Source organism: Saccopteryx bilineata, chromosome 11, assembly GCF_036850765.1.
Source record: "Saccopteryx bilineata isolate mSacBil1 chromosome 11, mSacBil1_pri_phased_curated, whole genome shotgun sequence".
Classification (NCBI taxonomy): Eukaryota; Metazoa; Chordata; class Mammalia; order Chiroptera; family Emballonuridae; genus Saccopteryx; species Saccopteryx bilineata.
Window position 1 is genome coordinate 76,493,098 of NC_089500.1, and position 11,185 is coordinate 76,504,282.

Genomic DNA, 11,185 nt, shown 5'->3' on the forward strand with positions numbered 1-11,185 from the left:
GGCACGGTTGTTGGCGCTTTGGCACTGATGGTAGACGTTTTCCTAGCATTATTCTGTATTGTTATGAATTACCAGAAAACGTAGATTTTGTTAAGGCGGTCGGATTTAAATACACAGGTCACCATGTTGCTCTAGTTCACAAGACTTCCAACCCCCATCCCGCACTCATAGGCTTAGAGACTGACACCTGACTGACGGTGTGGTCAGATCTGCCAGCATTCTGTCCCGACAGTGGGCGTCTGCACCCCCACCCCTTCCCCTTGCACAGCAGCTGGTAAGACGTTTCCGCCTTTTAGTACTCTGGGCAGTCGGAATGCTTCAGTGTAGGCCAGGTGACTGTTCTCTCTCAGCCCTGGAACTGGCCAGTGTATGAGCAGAGCTCTCCATTGCTGAGAACTGTTTTAAACATCTTAGTTCCCGAGAACGGAGGAGCCGACTGCACTGTTTGCAGCGCTCATTCTTCCCCCAGGAGCTGCAGCGGGCTAAGCAGGAAGTCCTGGCTCTGCGCAGAGAGAACGCCACGTTGGACGCCGAGTGCCACGAGAAAGAAAAGCACATCAATCAGCTGCAGACAAAAGTGGCTGTTTTAGAACAGGAAATCAAGGACAAGGACCAGCTTGTTTTAAGAACAAAAGAAGCATTTGATACAATCCAAGAACAAAAGGTCTATTTTAAGTTTTTGTTAACAAATTGGTGATTGCAGTTATAGAGCGATGCTTTTCCTAAACTAGTGCCCTAATTATTCATGTTTTTACAAATGTATCAGGTGGTTTTAGAAGAAAATGGTGAGAAAAATCAGGTGCAACTAGGAAAACTTGAAGCTACCATAAAATCACTATCAGCGGAACTTCTTAAGGTTTGTTTTTAAAAATTAATAGAACATTAATATTTGTTGAATTATGTAGAAGTACACATAGGAAGCTCTTTTATAGGCAAATGAAATCATCAAGAAGTTACAAGGAGATCTGAAAACTTTAATGGGTAAATTGAAACTGAAGAACACAGTTACCATTCAGCAAGAGAAGCTCCTGGCTGAAAAGGAAGAGAAACTACAGAAGGAACAGAAGGAATTGCAAGAGGTTGGGCAGTGTCTCCGAAGTAAAGAGCAAGAGGTAGTTCACACTGCGTACTGCACATGTGTGGTTGTTTGTAGACAGCCAGTTCCCTCGCATGCACGTTTTACATTTGTAGTTTGTTACGTTAGAAACTGGCTTGGATTCTTTTTCTTTTCGAAGAGCATGACTGGATTCAATAGATGTTAACTTATTTTTCATAGTTCTTCTGACTCAAATAACTTGAGTGTGCGTGTGTGTGTGTGTTTACTGCATAGGTTAGCTGATTCCTCTATTTAATAACAAGAGGTACCAACCATTTAATTAATAGCAATATATTCATTTTTAATTTTAGTCTTTATTATACTTATGAGGATTGACATATTTCAGGTATGCAAATTACAAGAACAGTTAGACGCTACAGTTCAAAAACTTGAAGAAAGCAAACAGCTATTAAAAAATAATGAAAAGTGTAAGTATGTGTGATCTTTTTATTTAAATGAAATTTGTAGTTTTAGTCTTAACCTGAATATTTTATTTGAATTCATAGAAGTCTAGGGAAATCAGGATATTACTATATACAAATAATTCTGCTTGAAGTACACTCTGTTAACTATGTCACCTTCCCTGTTACAGTTACCATCATTATAAAAACTATCTCACATGTATCAGTAACGCAAAATCAAGTATTGAAAATATTAACTATATTTTACATTTAAAATTCTTTACTACCATTTTTTTGATTGCTGTATGTGCATATAGCAATAATATGAGTACTTGAAACTAAAATATAAAATTAAGCCTTTAACATTTTTCTGAGTTTCTAGTATTGGTTGTCAGATCTGAGTGTGAACTTTTAAGTATAAGTAAACTGTAAAATATTCTAGAAATCAAAGCCTTCAAAGACACCCTTGGCTACCAGAAATACATACTTCAGATAGTAACAGAGTAAGGAGTCTTGTGTTGCAGTTGCTAAAATAAGAATCTTGAATGGCAGAAGTTTAAGTTAATCTATATTGTTGTAAAAACTTAAATGTTTAAAATATTAGGAACATAAAAATAGTTTAATAAAATTCTTTCCCTTGTTCTTGTTCTGTAAGTAATCACGTGGTTGAACAAAGAACTAAATGAGAACCAGCTGGTGAGGAAGCCGGACATGCTGGGCCCTCCCACCACCCCATCTGTGCATTCTGGCGGCAGCGTGGCCAGGAGTGGGCTGTCCCCTAACCCTGGTGCGGTAGGTGACGGGCAGGCACAGGGACTTCCGGAGGCGTGGCTCCGGGCTGGCGGGCCTGTGATGGAGGGAACAGCGCTGGCAGACATGCGGGGGCAGCAGGGGGGGGGCAACGGAGTTTAGGTCGCGGGAACTGGGACGTGCAGGTATGCCTGCTCCTAACAGAGGCTGCGTTTCTGCATCACTTCCTGTAAGATTTTAGTAGATACAGAAATTAATGCTAACTAAAGTGATGCCAAGTGTGCTGAAAGGTTGTGCACGCACGCGCGCACTATTTAGGAGGCGTCCAGGAGGGCGGACAAGGTGAGACGTGGGCTCGGGTTAGGAACTGCAGTGCAAGGGAGCTGAGCGGAATTCCATCAGAAAGAGAAGCCCCGCTTGCGGGCTCACGGGCTCCAGGTTCCGGAGAAAAGTGGCTCTGACATAAAGCCTCCTGGCTTCCAGGACAGACCGCGTGCCGTTCCTGTGCGGGAAGGGAGATGTAGGGAGCTGGGGGCTGGCCTGGCGCTCTGGCAGGGCCCCGGGGCTCACACTGTCGGCGTCGGGCAAGCCCACTGACTGCCGGGTCAGGGCAGCTGAAGACCGCTCGATAGTCGTGTCTGAGCTCAGACAGAGACAGACATAGCCAAGCCACGGAAAGGGGCGGCCATCCGGTCCTTGGTCACCAGTGCTTGGCTGCCATTTGCGGCTCTGGCCCTAGCACATTTCTCCTGCCTTACAGATGAGCTTGACTGGGACACCCAGACAGCCTGTCACCCCTTTTCCTGATGGCATCCGATCGTAGCTGAGCCCCGATTTCTTAAACTGCCCCTTAGCTCGTCTAGCGCCTGGCTATGAGTCCGTCCAGTAAGCGAGTCCCTTTACCGGCCCTCCTGGAGCCACCCCGTGGTCCTCCGTGCGTGCACCTGGACATGCGTGGGGGCCGCCCAGCCGCAGGGCATGCTCAGATCAGCATGTGCGCCTGGGAGTGTGTCCTGGGACCCTGGCGCTGCAGAGGCAGAGGAGTTAAAATCCGGACGCCCGGTTGAGTCTGCTCCAGCAGTCAGGCTGTGCTGGCGTCTAAGAGTCAAGGGTTTCTGCTCAGTTGGAAAAAGTGTGGGAGGAGCCCCTAGTTCTCAGTGAGAGTTGAGGAGTGGTGACAGACAGCTGTGTGAGAAGCACTTCTGACGCGCTGCGCTGGGGCAGTTGCTGCAGGTGTGTGCCCGTGGGCCTCATTAAATGCCTCATGACCTCGGTTACTGGCAGTGCTGCTCTATTAAAAATTACTGGCAAAGCCAATAATTGTCTCAATTAGTTTAAAGACACTGATGATCTTGTTTCTACTCAGTCTGGCAGAAAATTTTTACTTTATCCCTGGTTAGTCTGTTGATCTGTGATGTGGCCCACCTGGAGGCCGGAGCGAGCCCAGTGCTTCAGAGCCCTGGCCCAGTGGCGGCCGTTGCTGGTCGCCCGCACATGCGCAGCCCTGGAAGAGGCCAGGCGCCTGCTGGTGCTGCGTGCGGGCAGGCCAGCAGGGGCGCTCTTAACCCCGGCCGCTACAGCGGGAGCTTGCGCCTCTTGAATGAGCAGATACTCTTTAGAACAGGGGTGGGGAACCTACAGCTCAGGAGCCAGATGTGGCTCTTTTGATGGCTGCACCTGGCTCGCAGACAAATCTTTAATAAAAAAAAGTTAAAAATATAAAACATTCTCATGTATTACAATCCATTCATTTCCTACCGCTCATGTTCATGGTTGCAGGTGGCTGGAGCCAATCACAGCTGTCCTCTGGGACAACACCAAATTTTTATTGGATAATGTGTCACGTACACTGGTCGTTGTATGGCTCTCACGGAATTACATTTTAAAATATGTGGCATTTATGGCTTTCTCGGCCAAAATGGTTCCCGACTCCTGCTTTAGAAAAAATTTCTCATCCTTAACTTTTTTTTCTTTTTTCTTTTAGGTTGATGGGAGACTGACTTACCCAGCCTGTGGGATTGGTTATCCTGTCTCCTCTACATTCGCTTTCCAGAACACCTTCCCTCATCCTGCATCTGCCAAAAGTATCATGCACCCCGTTTCAGGACCAAAGGTAAGCAAATCTTTTTTAATATGGCAAATTATTAACATGCAAATCTTTTTCATCAAAACATTTAGTTCTGTTGCTGAGTGTTGGTGATTGTGAGGTGAATGTCGCTGAAAATCTCGAGTCTATTTACAGGAAGCGCTGCCTGTGCTCTGGGGTGTGTCTCAAATCACAGGATCTGTGACAGTCTGCCCACCCGCTGCTCACACTGCATCCATTCCTGTCCAGCCGTCTCCTGTTACTCCTCCTTCTGCTCACCTCTCCTGCTGCTCCCGCCTCACTGGGCGCGCTGTGCCGCAGGCTCTGGGCGGCAGCTCGAGGGGACTGTGGCTGCCGCGCTGACGCTGCCTTGGGCGCCCATGCTCACAACCCCCCAGGCTGGGATTTCTCTGCTGAGGCTTTTCTGTGCCTGTTGGAGTTCTTCATCTTCATTGTTATTACTGATGTTCTAGGTTTATAGATTATGTGCATGGTGGTCTCATCCACCCAGACGCACCACTGATCTTATTTTCATTCCTAACTTCAGGTCTAAATTGATTTTTCCCCCTACATCATGGAGACACTTTTTTTTTTTATCTGAAATTGGAAACGGGGAGGCAATCAGACAGACTCCAACTGGTATCCACCTGGCATGCCCACCCTGGGGGCGATGCTCTGCCCATTTGGGGCGTTGCTCTGTTGTGACCAGAGCCATTCTAGTGCCTGAAGCAGAGGCCATGGAGCCATCCTCAGCACCCAGGCCAACTTTGCTCCAATGGAGCTTCGGCTGAGGGAGGGGAAGAGAGAGACAGAGAGGAAGGAGGGGGGTGGGGTGGAGATGGGCGCTTCTCCTGTGTGCCCTGGCTGGGAATCGAACCCAGGACTCCATGCCAGGCTGACACTCTACCACTGAGCCAACTGGCCAGGGCCTTTTGGAGACATTTTTTAAAACAATATATTATAAAAGATAAAATTGAGGACTTTGAAAATGCTGTTATGACCTTTTTCTGAAGTTACTTTTGGGGGCTGCCTTGAAAGTCAATTTGCTGTGTTAGGGTTGTGCTTATTTTTAGCCATAGTCTTGATTGTCTGGGACTTTGAGAATAGTTTTTATGTCTAGAATATTATTATGTAAACAGTATTTAGGTGCATTTCATTGTTCTTCCACTGCTTATTGAGGAGAATTAGATGTGCACAGTCAGAGGAATGTTCTTGTTTTTCATATCAGTATATGCAAAGTGTGATTGCATCACAGAGTCAGTTTTTTCTTGAGAATTATGATTGAATTTAAAATTGCTTTTTTTTTATTTTTATTTTTTTATTTTTTTTTTGCATTTTTCTGAAGCTGGAAACAGGGAGAGACAGTCAGACAGACTCCCGCATGCGCCCGACCGGGATCCACCCGGCACGCCCACCATGGGGCAATGCTCTGCCCACCAGGGGACGATGCTCTGCCCATCCTGGGGGTCGCCATGGTGCGACCAGAGCCACTCTAGCGCCTGAGGCAGAGGCCACAGAGCCATCCCCAGCGCCCGGGCCATTTTTGCTCCAATGGAGCCTTGGCTGCGGGAGGGGAAGAGAGAGACAGAGAGGAAAGCGCGGCGGAGGGGTGGAGAAGCAAATGGGCGCTTCTCCTGTGTGCCCTGGCCGGGAATCGAACCCGGGTCCTCCGCACGCTAGGCCGACGCTCTACCGCTGAGCCAACCGGCCAGGGCCTAAAATTGCTTTTTATTTTAAACAGTTTTCCAGGAATTATATCCAAAATGAGGACAAGAGCAGGTTGACAGGAATGAACATGACTTAGAACTAACGGGGTTTCCTTTCTGGTAGCTCAGCAGGGCTCGTTGTAACGAGGACATTCTTAAAGCTAGGAGCAGGACCTCTGTGTGTCCTGTGTCATTGATCTCCATGTCCTTTGGTCATGTGTCCCCAACAGTGAAAACAGAATACTTAGAGCCTGCTCTCTGAGGCGTGGATATTTATGTGTGAATTACATGCGCGTGCTACTGTGCTACTCCACTGTGTACAGTGTACGTTAGTGTTGAGGTGCATGGAGCCTGCAGGGAGGGTTCACGCTGCTTCGTCTGTGTGAGGTGCGCTAAAATCAACATCCGGCCTGTGCTCGTTTTTTCCTGTAAATGGAGCAGGAGGTTCTGACCTTCCTGGACTCTTGTGGGCTTGAGTGCATTCATGTGTTTGCTTATAATGTATCACCTGCTTTATAACTGCTTCATAAGGGTCTGTTATTAATAATAAAATGGACTCAAAAATAGAAATTGAAGAATGAGATTAAAAATATATGTAAGTCATCCTATACAGCTGGCTCAAGAGATAGAGTGTTGGCCCAGCGTGTGGAGGTCCCAGGTTTGATTCCCGGGCAGGGCACACAGGAGAAGCGCCCATCTGCTTCTCCACCCTTCCCCCTCTCCTTCCTCTCTGTCTCTCTCTTCCCCTTCTGCAGCCAAGGCTCCATTGGAGCAAAGCTGGCCCAGGTGCTGAGGATGGCTCCATGGCTTCCACCTCAGGTGCTAGAATGGCTCTGGTTGCAACAGAGCAACGCCCCAGATGGGCAGAGCATCACCCCCTGGTGGGCGTGCAAGGTGGATCCCGGTCGGACGCATGCGGGGTCTGTCTCTGCCTCTCCACTTCTTACTTAGGAAAAAAAATGTATGTAAATCAAAATTACAGATTTCTTCTCACACCTCAGGTGATGGCTGTCATCACTGCCTGCTTTGGTGACTGCTGCCCCCGCTGTGAAGCAGCCAGCGCACTTGTGTCCCCTCGTTGACGGGCGCTGTGTTAATGTGGGCCAGTGGCTCGTCTTTCTGCGGCTCCCGTGCTCAGCAGCTGTCCCACGACCGTGCAGTGTGTCTGCCTGTCCCGATTTTTGAGGAACATTTTTTACTGTATTTATGTATAAAATTTCTGTTTATCAATTTTACTTATGTTTGGGATATTAAACCTTATAAAATGTCATAAATATTTTTATGTTCCAGACAGTCTGCTGTTGGCCTCAGTCACTGTCATTATTCCCCTGATTCGTCCTGTGAGGCGCGCTAAAATCAACATCCAGCCCATGCTCGTTTTTCGTATTTTAGTAGAACATTCCCTAGTGCTTTTTGCAGTTTATTCACTCTTTCCCCTTAAGCAGTACTGACCTGCTCTTAGTCTATACATGTGCTCTACACGTCCGTCGTGTGAACGGAACCACGCAGCCTGCGGTGTCCCTGGCCTTTCTCGCCCAGCGCCGGGGGCGTGCCGGGCCAGTGTGCGGCAGGGGCTCATGCTCCGCACTGTGCCGGCGTCTGCGTGGCTGTGTCGCGGTCCTTATCCATCTGCGTCGGGCGGCCGTTTGTGACACCTTCCGTTTGGAGCTGTCACGGTGAAGCTGCGTGCGCGTCGCTGTGCAGACTGCAGCTCTCGCGGGAGCCCCTGCGGCTGGCCTTGCTGGTGGCTCGTGGTCAGCTGTTAGGGACCCGCTGCTCTGCAGGGCGGTGCCACTCAGTCCCGCACATTCAGTGCTGGGGGCACCCCTTCTGTTTGTTTTGTCCCGTTTCTCACTGTGTATGACTGCTGGCCAGAAACTTGTGTGTTAATATCTCTTAATTTTCCTCTTTTTGCATGTTTTTTTATAAGAAATATTCAAATCATTGTCTTGTTTTAAAAAATTCTTTGTGTTTAGTGTTATCACATTAACATGTAGATCAGTGTGGGGAAACTAGTGTCTTTGGACCGTTGACCGTGATCGCCAGGTCTGGCTGCACATCTCTCTCGTTCATCCCTTTACCTGTCACGCTCGTGTCTGCCTGGCCTGTACAGTGTGGGGTTCGCCAACATCGTGTTGTTTCCTGTGCTTTTGTGTCTGTGTCCACGTGGTCATGTATGCTGGCTTATGTTTCTGTACTTTTTAATGTAGGTCCGTTCACATGTTCCTGGTGTGAAACCCACTCAGTTATAGTCGATACTGCTTTAAATATACCTCTGTGTCTTCCGTGCTGAGGTTTCAGTCCAGACTTCTACAGAGATGTTTGGATTGCTGCACAGTATTTCAAAGTTCAAGTTTCTAGCCTTAATTGAGAATCCTTAAGTATAACATAGGTATTGAAAGTTCTTAAAAAGGAAAGAATTTTCAAAGAGCGTGTGGGGAATGTGTCGTTGCAGAACATGGTTCCTGTAGCGCTGTGACACTGTATTAGTGTTCGTGTTTCTGTTGCTGCTGTTCATCTAGCTCGTGTGGCAGGAACCTTCTGGGCAAAGAGCGATAGGCTGCTGCTGACGAAGCCTCCTCAGTGAGACGTGTCTGTGTGCGCACTGGAGGCGGCCCTGGGCCTCTGCTCGCAGGGGCGGTGTGGCCACCTCCCCATGGAGGAGCGCCTCGGCTCTCAGTCACTTAGTTACGTGAGGTGTCTCTCACTCCGTAGGTTCACTTTAACTTGCAGTTTACAAAACCAAACGCGGCCCTCGGAGACGTCCCGCTGGGAACAACCGGGAGTGAGCCGTGCGCAGCTGACAAGGAGAAGTAAGTACTCGACCTACAATCACTGTTTGCAGTTTTGAGAGTCATCTTAAGGAATTTTTATCAGTGCTTGAAGAGCTATGGCTCCTACTTATCTGTGACATTTTTAGTTGATGATCATGCAACTCCAGTTCCATCCCTTTGGCTGTAAAAAAAAGAGGTTTTTTCATGTTTGTTTATTTTTTTCAAACTGTAGGATATTGTTAGCTATATTGTAAGATTTTATTTTATAGAAGAATTTTCAGGCTTTCGCGCGGGGGTGAGTGGCAGCCTGGCTCCGGGTGGGTTCTGCAGAGGGGCTGCGGGCAGGGCGGCATATAGAAGAATTTTCTACGTAGCTGAAACCCCTGACAGATGTCCTTGGGGAAGTAGAGGGAGACTTTGTCACTCCGGGTCTCATTTCCCTGCGTGGCCGTCTTCCTCTCGTGACGCTCCCAGAGTGATGTGACAGCCAGCTAGTGACCCGCTAGAACCCTCTGGTGACGAAGAGGAAGGCCCTGGCCAGTGAGCTCCGCTGGCTAGAGCGCGTCCCACCCCAGGGTTGCGGGGTTGCTGCCGTTGGCGCCCCGCCCCGGGGAGGCAGCCTCTGAGGGCACCGCTCAGCGGGACAGCAGGTGTGAGGGCACCGCTCAGCGGGACAGCAGGTGTGAGGGCACCGCTCAGCGGGACAGCAGGTGTGAGGGCACCGCTCAGCGGGACAGCAGATGTGCTGCTCTCCCGCCAGCCCCGTCTGAAACCAGTTTTTAAAAAAAGTTTTTTAAAGGCTGATGGGACTGTCCTATAGCTAACATAAGTAAGCGTTAATGTCAACTTGTGATCTCTGTTGTGCCTGCTCAGAGATTCCGTCCTGTTTTTTATGGCTTAAACAGCGTTTTCATAGTGAAGTTCGTTGAATCAGTGAATTGTGGCTGAATTAACTCAAACGTGTGGACTTGTCTCCCTGGGTGGTCTCCACGTTGATGCTGTTTTATCATCATCTGCTCCTCATTGCAGTTGGATGGCCCTCTTGGCTGGCTGCTGGCTGCTGGCCCTTGTCATCAGCCGTCACCCTCCCTGTGTTTGTAACTGAATTACTAATACGGCACAAAAAGGTTCCTTGTCCCAACTTTCTGGCCTTGATTCATTGGCTCCTCTAAAACTGCCACCAAGATGGGTATTAAAATAGATAATGTTGTGAGCCTCTTTTTTTATTTTTTTAAATAAGGTCAGAATTCTTCGAGGTCCTGAAATGTGTGTGTTTGTTTTATTTATCTCATGCTCCCTTGTTCAGGAGGCAGAATTCCAAAATTCCCACCAATGGTGGAGCTCCATGTTTATGTGTTTACTGTGTCACACACACCAGAAGCCAGTTTACTTGCAGAAAATGTGACAATCATATTTACAGAACAAAATCAGACATCAAATTAGCACTGCTCGGCTATTTTTTTAGTTCTTTCTGTTTAAAACTGGTTTGTTTTTTGTTGTCAGCTAGTAAAAAGTGGCGGTGGGTATTGAAGATTAAAGAAAAAAATGTTAAAATTGGAAAAATACCTATTCACCTACTTAACTCTTCTCGGAAACTTGGGAAAAGACCATCATTTAATTTTAAGGTTGTAATGCCATTATTTTGCAAGAGCTTTTAATTTCTTATTACAAATATACTGCTAGAGAAACTGTTTACAATAGGCAGGTTTGGAAAGAATGAATATAGTGGTAGAAAGGGAAAAAACATAAGTATATACTTTTTTTTTGAAATATTGTATTTGTATTCATCTAATCAGAATTCCTTATTGTTAAAATATGTATTAATATCTAATAATGACAACTTTGAAGCACAAATTTTGAAGAGCTTTTGGTGAAAGAAGATTAAATACAGGATGAGATGGAACATCCTGCGCCATACCAACACTCTCCAGGCATGCACGCGTGTTTATAGCACGCACAGCACAGAACACGCACGCCTCCACGGCCCTCACCCCAGCTCCTGGGCTGTGCGTGCTGTTCACGTGATTTCCTCTGTGTTGGGAGGAGGGCGCTTCAGCTTGTGTATGGATCATTGCTTAAGTAAGAAATCTTTGAAGAATGTGATTTGTCTTGAACAGACTACAAATGTATATTATGTGTAGTGTATAGATTAGGTAACATTCAAAATTACTAAAGAGAAAATAATACTTTGTTAAAACACTCTTTTCCTTTTAAGTGTTGAAAATTTAGGACTAGAATCCAAATATCTGAAGAAAAGGGAAGATAGCATTCCGTTACGTGGGCTCAGCCAGAACCTCTTCAGTCACCCAGGTGAGAAGATGTTTCGGACACAGGTGGTCAGTGTGGCTGCAGTGAGTGGGGAAGGCTGAGTC

At 47.3% G+C, this 11,185-nt stretch overlaps 1 protein-coding gene across 1 annotated transcript in view; it reads left to right on the plus strand.

Annotated features, from left to right (window-relative positions):
* SASS6 (SAS-6 centriolar assembly protein) overlaps window positions 1–11,185 on the plus strand; it is a 29,000-nt gene that overhangs the window by 14,658 nt on the left and 3,157 nt on the right. Inside the window, exons 9-16 of the mRNA XM_066247607.1 lie at window positions 470–664; window positions 767–856; window positions 933–1,112; window positions 1,443–1,524; window positions 2,153–2,289; window positions 4,232–4,360; window positions 8,755–8,852; window positions 11,029–11,123. Coding sequence (XP_066103704.1) covers window positions 470–664; window positions 767–856; window positions 933–1,112; window positions 1,443–1,524; window positions 2,153–2,289; window positions 4,232–4,360; window positions 8,755–8,852; window positions 11,029–11,123 — 1,006 coding nt within the window. The remainder of the gene's footprint in view (window positions 1–469; window positions 665–766; window positions 857–932; window positions 1,113–1,442; window positions 1,525–2,152; window positions 2,290–4,231; window positions 4,361–8,754; window positions 8,853–11,028; window positions 11,124–11,185) is intronic.